Here is a 14128-nt window from a genome sequence, read left to right as displayed (position 1 = left end):
TTCCCAAACACATGGTTCCGGTGTTCAGGCCCTCTGTGTGAAACCTTGGACAAGTGTCTTCTGCTATATCCTCGGGCCGACTAAAGCCTTGTGAGTGGATTTGGTGGACGGAAAATGAGTGAAGCCCGTCGATTATATATGTATGTGTACGTCTTTCTCATTGCGTTTGTCTCCACCACCGCTTGACAACCTGAGTTGGTTTGTTTACGCCTCTGTAGCTCCTATTCAGCAAAGGAAGCGCATAGAATAAGTACAAGGTTCAAATAGTAAATACTAGATGCGATTTGCTCCATTGAACCCTTCAAAACAGTGCCCCCAGCACGACCGCAGTTCAATGACTGAAAGAAGCAAAATATAAAAGAGATAGATAGATAGATAGATAGATAGATAGATAGATAGATAGATAGATAGATAGATAGATAGAAAACAATCAGAACTTTTATATCTGTGTGTGTGTGTGTGTGTGTGTGTGTGTGTGTGTGTGTGTGAGAGAGAGAGAGAGAGAGAGATAGTATGCATGTACATCTCCCCCACCACTGCTTGACAACCGGTGTTGGTGAGTTTACGTCTTCCGAAACAAACCGATAGAATAACTGCCAAGCTTCAAATGAAAATAAGTACTGGGGTCGATAAGTTCCGCAAAAAATTCCTCAAGGTGGTGCCCCAGTATGGCTGCAGCCTAATGGCTGAATCAAGTAAAAGTAAAAAAAAAAAAGAAAACAGATTATCGTGAAAGATATGAGGACTTAATGACCAGGTAAGTGGTCATTAAATTATGGTTAAAGCTGGTTATATTTACTTCCGCGATCTCCCGAGGTAATTCTGTTTATTTTATTTCATTATTATTTCTCTTTAGCACAGGTTTTGTTGGAGCTCCTGGAGTCTTGCATGTGTAGTGGGCTTGCAACCAGCAGCCAACGGTACCATGCTATCCATTCTTTTCAGCTGTCTAATACTTTCCTGATTATTCTGGCCGTACCAAGGAGGTAAACCTTTTGTAACAGTTCTACCGGGCACTCAATTCCAGCTTCCTTTATATTCATTTCTCTTGATGCCTTCTGATACTGTTCTCAGGCACCCAACAATAATTGGCACTATCTTCACCTTCTTCATTTTCGTACTTAAGAGGGCTATATTTATCTATCTTTTCGCCTCCCTTTTTGACTATTCGTGGGTCAAAGGGGTATTCAACATCAACTGCATATGTGATGCACCTTGTCCACCACCACTAGGTCCGGTCTGTTATGCTCTAGTGCCTGATTTGTTTGCATTGGGAAATCCGAGAGGATTTTGCTAGTCTCCGACTCCGCCACTCTCTGCGGTTTGTGCTCATACCATGTCTTGCCTTTCTCTAGCCCCCCACTTTTCGCACAGTCTCCAACGTAGCACTTCCGCTACCTGATCGTGTCACCACAACTTGCAATGTTTTTAGGCAAGTCTAGGGCATTCGTTCGTGATTCGGGCAATGGTTTCCTCTACTCTTTTACAGATGCGGTACAGGGGAGACACTGTACCACATCTGACCCTCCAATTCGTGGCCAAAGCTCGCTCTTACGATGCCAGTTTAGTGCTCTCAGTTTCTTTTTTAGTGTTCCTTCCATCAGCCAATCCCACCTATTTTTCCAGCAACTTCTGTTGTGGCTATATGGAATTGATTGTGTAGTCCCTTCTTGCATAATTCTTCTTCGTGTCCTTTTTGTACTTTTTTTGCTTTTCCTTTTTTCTCTGCTTCCAATACTCCCTCGTTCCTCACTGCCACTAGCAAGATTTCCATACTTTGGGCTAGGTACCTCATGAAGCTCTCGAGTTCGATACGTACGCAGTCTTCCACACTTATCAGTCATCTGCCTCCATTTTCTCTCTTCATGTATTGGTCAGTGTTTGCACGTGGATGATGAGTTCCATGCATCGTTAGGAGCTTTTTTGACTTCCTGTCCATTTCCTTTAGCTGCTCTTTTGTCCACTTCAGGATTCCATCGCCATACTGAACTACTGCGACTGTGCATGAGTCTATTGCCGAAATTATGTTTCTGGCATTCAGCTTTGAAACCAGTATTTTTCTTACTTACAGCAGGTATTCTCTTTCCGTCTTTTTGTTCATGTCATTGTGTTTGATTCCATCTGCCTCAAGCATTCCCAGTTATTTATAGCTGGATTGAGGTTGAATTGCCTTCATCATCTCATCACTTGGCAATCATATGCCTTCTGCCCTGACAAGCTTTCCTCGTCTCATCACCATCGTGGCACATTTTGAGAGTCCAAACTCCATCTTAATATCATTGGAGAAAATCCGCACCGACTCGACTTGGCTGCCCAGTTCTGTCTCAGTTTTTGTGAATAGCTTCAGGTCGTCTATAAATAGCAAATGGTTCAGTTTTCCCTTACCTCTTCCCAGATCATACTCCAACTTTGTTTCCTGTATCATCATCATCATCGTCATCATTATTATTATAGGTCGAGTAAAGGTGGCTAACGCGTACATCGCGTCCGTCATTTACTACCGCTTGACCGTATTACGTTGGATCGTTATATTCTTCTGTTTCTTGTGGAAGGGACGCGTCCCGACGGTCAGGCGGTCTATCTGCTGTCAACACCCGCTGCGTGGTGGCCTGGACATGCCGTGGCTGATGATGCGCAGATATGCACTGAGCCTACGACATCTCCAGTGCTTCCTCGACGGTGAACAAGTGTTGTTCGCCAGACACGTATTTTCGCAACTAGCTTCTTTAACGGAGCTGCAGTCCTGTGTAAAACAGAGACCGCGAGAGGGCTTTCAGAAAGTGGAATGCCTTCAAGCGCTCAGAGCCCACAGCCAAACGGGCACTGCGATAGGTCGAACGTCCACTTTAGCATTTTTATAGAGGATTAGTGGAGGGCAAATGCAACGACGTTCTTGGGGAGACCTTGGGTGTCGAAAATCAGCTAACTGCTCTTTTCGGAGAATTTTCGGCCCGGGACCGATGGATAATTTCCAAAATCTCTGGCCTGGCAGCGCTACCGGGAAGCTTTGCCTTTTCGAGATAAACTTTACAGGAACGGAAGTCCTGTCAGCCGAGCATGTTCGAGATGCGCGCTGGACAAGGGGGCGGTCCTGCATGCACTCGTCCAGTGCCCGAGCATTGCTGACCTGTGGGTTCATGTTGAACACCTGCTGTCGCATGTAGGACGGACCCGGTTATCAACTGAATCCATCGTGAAGATCGCCCCACCGCCTTCCTTTAACCAAGAAGAAAATGCTGTGTTTATATGCCTGGTGGTCATGGCGAAAGAAGTTGTATAGTGGACGAGATTGAAGGGGCTGAAGACGAACATTTTTCTCTTTGGCCAATCCCTGATCAACTTCTTCAAGTTTCACTTGAAAAGGAAAATAGGGGTAGAGAGGGAAGTGTTGCCTTCTAGCCAGTTTCTGGAAGGTGGATGAAAGTGGGGAAAATGGTGCGAGTGAACGGGCCTGCCCTGAGGATACGCCTGCAGCTGACAAAGAAACAGGAAGGAAAAAAGGCACCTGCCCCCAAAATCAGGGTACCCATAGTTTTTTATGGGGAGGGGGTCCATGAGCAGCCCTGGAACGGCTCCTTCCTATTGAGGATCACACATTGTTAATTTTTTTTTATTTTGTTAGTCTTGTTTACACGCAAAACCCTCACAATACACACTCACACACATTCTTTATTTTGTCCAGTGCTGTCCATAGTGTTTTTCTTGAGGTAAACTCTTTGTGGTTAGTAAAGAAATTATTATTATTATTATTATTATTATTATTATTATTATTATTATTATCATTATTATTATTATTGTTGTTGTTGTTGTTGTTGGGATCTTTCTGATTTGGCGGGCGCCACTTGTTTTCTTAATGAAATCAGAAAGATCCGAGACATGTGCTTTAATAATAAAAACAACAACATCATCAACAACAACAACAACAACATGTTTCTATATCCTTGTATAATTACGGTCTCCTTTTTTGTTGTTTTCGTGACCTGCAAAACTTTAAAACATTTGCAACTGGATCCCCTCCCAAAAAGTTTGTCTGTTGCTGATCTACATCTTCGAAACGCAAAATGTTATGTTAGTTGGGGTACATCGAAATAGTTGGCTAAAATATTTCGATGGTGCCACTGAAAAAAAATTTTTTTTTTAAACATTGGGAAACGAACTGTGTTCCCCACCACCATCAGCAAACAGGTGAGCCCCCTACTGTTGACCGTTTAGAAATAGCAGTCTTTCGATATTTATGCCGTAAATAAATTTCTTATTGTAAATAACTTTTACAGCATTTTTAGTTGCTTTGACCTCTTTATTGTTTGTTTCCTTCCAATTGGTAGAAATTGTAGGTAAGACGTAATGCGAAAGTATTAAAGTGAAAATGTAACAAAAAAGTAAAATTGTTAGATAAAAAGTAAAACTTGAATAGCGTCACGTAGCATTGAATAACGTAGTTCTTGGCAAACCTAAAAAAAAAAAGATTATCACGGCGAGACGAACATTTTCTTTACAACTCAATTAATACGACGTATGTTGGGTTTTCCTGGATGAAGGGACGTAACTCCAATTGTCTTACTACAACACTCCAGATGGCAGCTGCAGCTTCGACACGTTTCTGTTACAATTGAGGAACGAATTTTGTTATAAGTAAAAACATTCTGGAAAGTAAAACCTCAAGAGGGAAACATGTTCCGGTTTTTCTTCGATTCTTTTTTCGATGACAATAATCGGTAAAATAATAATTTTAAACTTTAAAAAAAACTACACCAACTTTTTATTTGTATCACAAAAGTGTTTTATTATGTTGTTTGTATTATTGATGTTTAACCCCAGGTCAGATTGTATGGATCACAGGCGTTTGTTATGTCACTTAAGGGACATTGGCTGCTATTTTAGCCTTAGGTCACACCTAGTGGAGAGGAGCTTATGATCAATAAGATTCTATTCGTTATCATCACGTCTGTATAGTCATGACGGTCAAGTCTTATTTCAACTTCATTTTAAGTTGTTTTTTTTTTTTTGTTCTTGTTTCACTTTTATCCAAAATTATTTAACAGTTGAACGTACTATGTTCCCATGCAGGAATCGAACTCGGCCGCTTAGTCTAACAGGTCGAGCAACCATTTAGAGTTTCCCTTGTTAGCTAGTTTACAATTTATGTTGTTATTTAGACCCAGTTGTTGCCCTGGTCACCTAAATCTTCGATCAAAGTCATTCCAAATATGACCGTTCCAGTTTGTTTTCAGTGTAAGTCGGATTGCATAACAAATCCATTGGATCCTTTTTCAAGACACTATGTTACGGTTTTAGAGGAAAGATTAGCTACTATATCTAAAGCCTCGATTTCTTTTTGTTGTTCTTGAAGAAGCGAAATGTATATTTACAGCTGACGTAATAACTTTCAAAGTTAATATCATTCTGTATGTAGTGGTGGTGCGAAACGTTTATTTACTGTTGTGTAACGCTTCTAGTCGGATAGATGTGAAATAATTTACAGATTTGTGGTTCCCAAATATGTTTGTTAGTTCCTTTAATTCATCTCTTGTTCATATATGCTAAACTATCAAAACTAGACGTTCAGTTTGCGGGTTACCTCTTTGGAATGTATTTAAAATCCAAATATAGCTTTGGGCCGACCAATACCTTGCGAGTGTTGTGAATGAATTTGATAGACGAAAACTGTACGAAAACCTGCCGTGTATGTGTGTGTATGTTTATATATGTATTTGTGTCTTTATCTCTCGCCGTTTGACAACCGATGTTCATTTACGCCCTTGTAAACTAATGGTTCAGCAAAAAGAGACCGAGGAAGTAAGTGCCAAACTTAGAATTAGTACCAGGGGTACTTCGTTGGACTAAATTCCTCAAGGTGGTTCCCCCACCATTGTCGCAGATCAGTGACAGAAACAAACAAAAAAATAAAATAACAGGAAAAGGTAGGGGTAGAATGTACTACATCGATTCTCGAAATATGACGATCATTTGATAATATCACGAAACTTCTAGCTTGTTCTTCTCTTTTCTTTTCCTCACCGGAAATTTACCCCCCCCCCCCCCAAACGTGATCTGGAATTCTTCAGCCAATATTTAGTTCTTTAGTTCACCTCTCACCAAATAATCACATTCACACACTCTGAAGTTGTGTGAAATCACCATCTTAACTAATTTTAATTAGTAGTATGTCATCATATCTTTGTTTACCTGTCAACTCCACTACTGTGACCATACCTGATACTCTACTTTTACTATGACTAAAATTACGTATAAGTCGTTAGCGAGGTCGCTCAGTTAGCCGAACAATGGCACTTTCACTATCTCTGGTTTTCTTTGAAACAGTTCGTGTTAAGGCAGCGAGCTGGCAGAAACGTTAGCACGCCGGGCGAAATACTTAGTGGTATTGCGTCTGCCGTTACGTTCTGAGTTCAAATTCCGCCGAGGTCGACTTTGCCTTTCATCCTTTTGAGATCGATAAATTAAGTACCAGTTACGCACTGGGGTCGATGTAATCGACTTAATCCCTTTGTCTGTCCTTGTTTGTCCCCTCTATGTTTAGCCCCATGTGGGCAATAAAGAAATAAGAAACGTTAGCACGCAGGGTGAAATGCTTAGTGGTATGTCGTCTGTCCTTACGTTCTGAGTTCAAATTCCGCCGTCGTTGACTTTACCTTTTAGGGTCGATAAATTAAGTACCAGTTGCGTACTGAGTCAATCTAATCGATTGCCCCTCCCCCCAAAAAATGTCGGGCCTTGTGCCTACACTAAAAAAGATTTATAGTTCATATCGTTAAGAAGATCTTAACCATTTATCCTTCAGATTACTTTGTCAAATATAATCCTTATTTATTCACATTGTTTGATTTAATCCTGCATTTTCTAGTAGCTTCGAAATTTCAATGAAGCTATTCGTTATATTTTTAGAGTGACATTGTAGGGTGGGTGTGAGAGGCTGGATCTGACTTGTTTGGTCGAAGAACAGGTAGGATATTTAGTTCGGATATGACCGGTCTAAATGTTAAAGGGCTAAACTGACATCAGTGTGTCCTCTCTCCTCCATTTTCAACTTCCTTTAATTTAATTTAATGAAACGGCTAATTCTCTCCCCTCCCCCCTCCCCCCATTCTCTCACACACGTTGCACTCCTCCCCGCCACTCTCTCTCTCCCTCTCCCTCTCTCTCCCTCTCTCCCTCTCTCTCTCTCTCTCTCTATGAGATAAGCTTAAAAGTATCTTTTTTTTTACTAATTATACTTTTTATTCAAATTATGAACAGGAATGTACTTTACAAAACAAACAAACAAAACACAAAGGGAGAAAGAAAAAAAATATCAGTGCCGCTGCAAGTGTTTCAGTTAGTCACATGCTACCAAGTTCAATGGAACCTACTGAAGCAAGCCAGCACACTTGAGGTATTTTCATGGGCGATGGCAAGGTTAAGGTGTTGGAAAAACCAAGCACATTCCCAGGCATCACCCGACACCTCGATGAGGTGAGCTGCCAATGATGACTATTAGTGGCCCAGTCCCTCCAAATGTCTCAAATGCCACAGGCTAGAAGAGATAGTTCACTGCCAGATCCCAATACTTCAGAGTTTTGTTTCGTTTGGCAATGGAAGCAGTGACCCATTTACCACAGCATCCAGGATGTGGGAGGGAGCAAAAGAGTCACAGACTGTGACATCCCAGATGAGGCACCTACCTCTTACCCAGGACAGAGAGTAAGACCATCTGATCTTTTCCCATCACTTCTGGATAATTCCACCGGTTCCAGAACTGAGGTTATATTAATCTAAGCTAGAGTCCACTTAATGATTAAGTTTAGCTCGGTGTGACAAGTAAAACGACCAGCATTTAGGCGGCAAGATAGACCCTGAAGACCTGTGGAGTCGAGGGGCCTACCACAGCGACATCTCAGTCCCCTACAGACGTCAGCTCCCACTCTGAGCGTGATGGAAATGCGGAGTTCATCTAGACTGAATAGACCATCAATGGTGGCCACAGGCAGGGCATCGATCCAGTCCCTTAGAAATTTTGCACTATCAGAAAGGAGGCGATTTAAATATAGCAATTTGTTCATTCACTTTTCAGTCCAAACATGCTCCCTCCCAGGGTTAGGAATTGTTTCTCATTATGAGAAGCACAAGTTAAATTAGTTGGATGTTGAGTAGAAATATATATCAGTTAACTAACCATTTAAAAATTGTGTGTGTGTGTATAAGAAACTAAGGAAAGAAATTTCTTCAAGGTGTAGGAAGTTAGTAAGCTTTGAGCAGCTTGTAGAAGTTATAAAAAACAACTTTCGGGAACAATAGTGATTTATTGACATAGAAAGTTGTAAATTTATCCAATAGGCTGAAAAAGGTTATTTTATAGTTCACGGTTAGCAACTGGGGTTGCTATGATGCGAATTAAAATCCAAATTTAGGGAATGGAGTAGATAAAATCTAGGCTACATATTTGTTTAATAGCTAACAGAACCTTGGAAGTAGTAATTAGACAAACGTGCCAAAGATACCTTAGTCTTCTGGCTTTACGTTCTGAGTTTAAATTCTGCCGAGGTTGACTTTACCTTTCATCATTCAGACTCAGTAAAATAGGTACCAATTAAACACTAGGGAATCATTGTAATTGACTAGGCTCCTCCTCACAAAATTTCAAACCTTCAGCCTATGTAGAAAGGACTACTAGTACTTCTACTGCTACATGATAATAAAGAACATGTCTTTTATTCAAGTAATCCCTTTCAATACTATCTGCCCAAAATAATCTATATATATAAAGATGAGAATGTATGTCTGTCTGTGTGAATCCCTAAAACTGGAGTACTACACAACCAATTTCATTCAAATTTTACACATTAGGGTCCATGTAGTGTCATAGGCCAAAAAAAGTTTTAACTTCTTGCCTACTGCGAGCCAAGAGCAATATCTCATCTCCTCCACTATTTCAGTATTACGTGTCAAAAGTGAAACAATAACATCTCTCTATTGTAATGTCAGATATTCTCACTTTAATAGTTTCACTTTAATACTGAAACTATTAAAGTGAAACTATTATCTCTCATATATACAGGCATACATACATATCATCATCATCATGATCATCGTTTAACGTCCGCTTTCCATGCTAGCATGGGTTGGACGATTTGACTGAGGACTGGTGAAACCGGATGGCAACACCAGGCTCCAATCTAAATTTGGCAGAGTTTCTACAGCTGGATGCCCTTCCTAACGCCAACCACTCATATATATAATATACATATATTATGTGTGTGTATATATATATATATGTGTGTGTGTGTGTATACATCTGCACAAATGTATATGTATATGCATGTATATAATTGCTATAGATCTGTAATGCATCTTACGGCTGTGCCTGTCACCTGTGTGGTGAGGAATCCTACATTGGGGAGGAGTAACAACTAGGGTAGGGTAGCTGACTGCTTATTGTGATCATTCGTCTTTTGGTTTCCTGTAGCTTTGCTCTCTTTTACAAACCCAGTGAACATACATATATTTCCTATTTCAAAGAAATTCGAACAATACATATAAGACCCAAATTAAAAAGATTCTCAACAATTCAACTTCTCTGGTTGACATTAAGACACCCACCCCCAATAGGAGCCTTAACTTCTACATTTTAGAGCTCCATGACCTCCATTTTTCAGGAGCAAAATCCTTTTAACAGGTTCCATAAGACTGGAATTTTGGAATATGCGCATAAAGATCAGTAGTATGGGATACATTTGTCATGATTAGAATTTTTTTAGGGTGTGTAAAGAGGGAAAGAACCCTCATCTGCAATTTTGATGAAATTCGAATCATAGGTATTCAATTCATTAGAGAAAATATAACAGAAAAGTCTAATTCTTCAATTGCATGTAACACAGGCAACGCCGGGTATCTCTGCTAGTTAACTATAAAACTGATTATTTATTCTTCGTAGATTTTCCACAGCTACCCACTAGTTGGGATCTTGTTCAAAACGGAGGCACCAGTATTTTCTTAACGAAACACTTTGAAACTTGGGACACTGGTAGAATGTGTCATATAAAACATCTTTTTCTCTTAGTCTTCTTAACAAAAAAACGTACATCGCAAGTTATTTCATGTTAAAGCTGTCGTATTTCTGTAATTTCAACCAATGACTGACGTCCATTCAGCCGAATACATTAAGTGCTGACTACGTAAACAAACGATTCTGGCGGTGATAAAATTATTATTTCCTTGTCAAAAAATGGCTGAAGCATATTGGCAGTAGGGTTAGGGTTAGGGTTAGGCAGTAGCTAATAAACCTTTCATACAGTTCAGGCAGATGTTAACGAAATAAACACGCGTGAAAGAAAATGAAAAAAGCAAATGTTGTACACATACAGTTCAGGCAGATGTTAACGAAATTATAAATGGAGATTAAATACGCTTTACACTGCTTAAACTGCCAAAGGAGTAAGTATAAACAGCTGAATACTTGTCAGTGATTGGTTGAAATTATCGAAATAAGACAATTTTTTACATGAAATAAATTCGAATACAAAAATTTTTTTCTGTTCTATAACACAAAATAGATAAGTATACGAAGTTTGAAAGTCTTTCGGTACCATAAACACTACTCTTTACTCTTTTACTTGTTTCAGTCTTTTGACTGTGGCCATGCTGGAGCACCGCCTTTAGTCGAGCAAATCGACCCCAGGACTTATTCTTTGGAAGCCTAGTACTTATTCTTTCGGTCTCTTTTGCCGAACCGCTAAGTTACGGGGACATAAACAAACCAGCATCGGTTGTCAAGCGATGTTGGGGGGACAAACACAGACATACAAACACATACACACATACATATATATATACATATATACGACAGGCTTCTTTCAGTTTCCGTCTACCAAATCCACTCACAAGGCATTGGTCGGCCCGAGGCTGTAGTAGAAGACACTTGCCCAAGATGCCACGCAGTTGGACTGAACCCGGGACCATGTGGTTGGTAAGCAAGCTACTTACCACACAGCCACTCCTGCGCCTATTTAATTCTTTTTTTGGCCGCGAGTTCCTCTTCCCTCCCGGCTCTCAACTCACATTACATGAAGGGCAGCGACCATGATTGCTAGAAAGTCATTTGAGCTGTCCCCCTACCTTTTATTTATTTATTTTATTTTTCTGATTAAGCTATAGAAATATTTTGCCCAATATTTGCCGACTAATTATCAAATGATAAAAGGGAATTTGTCTCTATATTTCTTGTTCAGTGTTTGAATGCATTTGGTAATGTTTAGTTACAACGGTAATTATTAAGACACGATCCAACAATGATGGCGAATGTAAGGAAAGGAACTTGGCTTTCTTAAAACAACGAAACGAATAACTAAACACTTAAAAGAATATTATTAGAGATTACTGTTTTCAGTTCTCAACACCGTCGTGTAAAAATATTTATTAAACTAACATTGTTAAAAGTGAAACTTTTTTTATTATAATCAAAAGTAACGCGTTTCTTCTAAACACATCGTGTATGAACGTTTATTAAATTAGCATTGTTGAAAACGATATTTTTTTTTTTTAAAGAAAAGTAATGCATGTCGAAAAATAAACAAAAATACGATTATTTATTTGGAAGTTTTCGGTGCAGAAGAAAAAATAACCAAAACAAAAATAATCAGTTATAACGTCATTCATGATTTATTTATTTTGAAGTATTTCCATCTTCGTTTCGGTAATTCAAAACAGTCAAGTTTTTGTATATTCCACTTTTCGTTTGTTTTCATTTTAATTACGCAACTTCTCTGGAAGATTAGCTAATTCATTTAGCAATACGAAACAATATTATTATTATAGTTATAACTTCCTGAAAATAATGTTATCGTGCTTGTTTGAGAATGGAAGTATTCTTGTAACTCGTCCGACCAACGACGATCTCTCTAAGTAGTCTTTCGACCTGCTAGAAACCACAGCCAGTCTCTCAATTTATATCTTGGTATCTTTCAAAATGAATGTGTACATCGGATAATGGGTATTTTTTGGTTATCTCATCCCCTTTTAAAGATTGGGTTATCTCCCCAAACTAAAAATAATTGTTTAACCCTCAATAAAACAAACAAAAAATGAAAAAAATTAATAAACATGAAAAGCGAAACTGAATAATGTATTTCCATAAAGTTCCCAGACTTTGCCTTTTATCCTTTCGGGATTGATAAATTAAGTACCAGTCGCGTACTGGGATAGATCTTATCGACTGGTCCCCACCCACAAAAATTTCGGGCCTTGTGCCTAGAGTAAAAACGAATAATACTATTCTTGTTGTTTTGACCCTAGGTCATCTCTGATCAAACAGACTTATGGCTAAAGGTACTCCAGACGTGACTATTCCGTATTTTAATCCAATACATCTATCCCTTCTTATCAAATGTGTCCTTTTTAAAGCAGAGTTGGCTGCTATTTCTAGCAGGTAAAGTTTGTGTCTTGACTTTCCTTGTTTATGCTCAAAGTTGCCTCTTTGCAACTCGGTGTTGATTTTCATTGCATTGATGCAGTTGTATTACAAGTTTTATGCATTAAGAAGGGAATTTAAGCCATGATTATGCTGCAAAGCTAGGGATGCCTTTCGCACTATCAGAATATGATTCAGCAAAACGTAGCCACCACATCAGTGATTATCAACATGTCATTCCAGCCTCAATGACTAATTTGACCACTGTTGGGAGGAACTGAAACCTGACTGACTATTTTGCCCCCTCAATATGTAGTCCTTTCCTCACAAATCACACCCTGGCTGGTTCCATTTTCCACAATATGCTTCACAATAATATCCTTCCCTCAAGAATCGCATCTTGGCCTGTTCCATTTTCCACAACATAGAACACAACAATGTCCTTTCCTGAGGAATCACACCCTAGTTGACCCCATTTTCCACAATAAACTTCACAGTTATGTCCTTTACTCATCTCTCCCTCATGGACCTTATACAAATATTGACTTCTTGCTTATTAGAGAAGAAGCATGCAATTTCTTTTGTTACACAGCCACCCACCCCCATCAAAAAACATGGAAAATTTGGTCACAATATCTCATCTGAGTTTGTTCTCATTGCAAGATATCTACTTGTTCCTTATGTGTTGTAGTTCAGTCTATCCTACTTTAGTGTTCTACCTATCACCTCTTTCATTTCCAAAATGCCCTCTGTCATCTTCACAGCTGTCCTCATGCTCTATTTCCTTCTTGTCAACACTATTGACTAGGTTGTTCTATTAATGACATTCACAGAATCCATTCTCACAATGTGGGAGCAGGATTTTACTACTTCAACACTCCTCCACCATCATTATCCTCCTCGTCATTGAATGTCCATGTTCCATGCTGGCATGAACTGGACGATTCAATAAGAGTGCATTGAGCCCAAGGACTGCACATGATCCAGTGTCTGCTTTGGCTTCATTTCTACTGCTGGATGCTCTTCCTAACCCCAAACACTTTACAGTGTAATTGCTATGTTATCATGAGTCCGAATATGTTTGATGCACATTTGAACTGGGGAACAAGCTACTCACTGTATTTTGTCATGGAGAATATATCTCGCTTGTTGACAAATGGTGTGTATACACCTAGATCAGCTTGCAGCACCATTTACCTAGACTGTGAGATGCTAGCATTTGGGAGTAGTTATTTCCTCATCAGTCACAGACACTAACTGATGAGGAAATAACTACTCCCAAATGCTAGCATCTCACAGTCTAGATAGATGGTGCTGCTAGCTGATCTAGGTGTATACACAGTGAGTAGCTTGTTCCTCAGTTCAAACATGCATCAAGCATTTTCGGATTGATAACATTGCAATTTCACTTATCACTGCTTTGTGCTCCCTATTTGTACTTTACAGTGTGTACTGAGTGTTTTTTTTTTTTATTTTCATGCCACCAACACCATGTAGTTTGCAAGTATATAAGCCCTAGCAGTTGGCATACTGGTCCTTATGTTAGCTAGAGGTTAAGTTAGGGAAGAGCTTAGAGTAGAGCAGGTTCTTGTTGAATAGGAGTTACATGGCTACTCACATTTAGGGAAGAGAGTGAGGATAAATTGGTGGTATCTCCAAAGAGACAGGTAGTTGCTCCTCAGGCAAGAGGAGTATTGGAGAGGAGGTTTGCAAGAATGTATGGGAAAA

General features: G+C 39.5%; 1 protein-coding gene across 2 annotated transcripts in view; it reads left to right on the top strand.

Annotated features, from left to right (window-relative positions):
* The first annotated feature begins 4421 nt into the window (after window positions 1-4421).
* LOC106883743 (uncharacterized) overlaps window positions 4422-14128 on the top strand; it is a 40797-nt gene continuing 31090 nt past the window's right edge. Inside the window, exon 1 of one of the 2 annotated variants that reach the window (XM_089357674.1) lies at window positions 4422-4715. In XM_089357674.1, the coding sequence (XP_089213800.1) occupies window positions 4703-4715 (13 nt within the window). In that variant the 5' untranslated portion in view covers window positions 4422-4702. The remainder of the gene's footprint in view (window positions 4716-14128) is intronic. The other variant, XM_089357673.1, reaches the window with a different exon arrangement.

Source organism: Octopus bimaculoides, chromosome 9 (genome assembly GCF_046866305.1).
Source record: "Octopus bimaculoides isolate indiv1 chromosome 9, ASM4686630v1, whole genome shotgun sequence".
NCBI classification, from domain to species: domain Eukaryota; kingdom Metazoa; phylum Mollusca; class Cephalopoda; order Octopoda; family Octopodidae; genus Octopus; species Octopus bimaculoides.
Note: the sequence above shows the minus strand (reverse complement) of the source record. Positions and strands in the feature narration are given on the sequence as shown.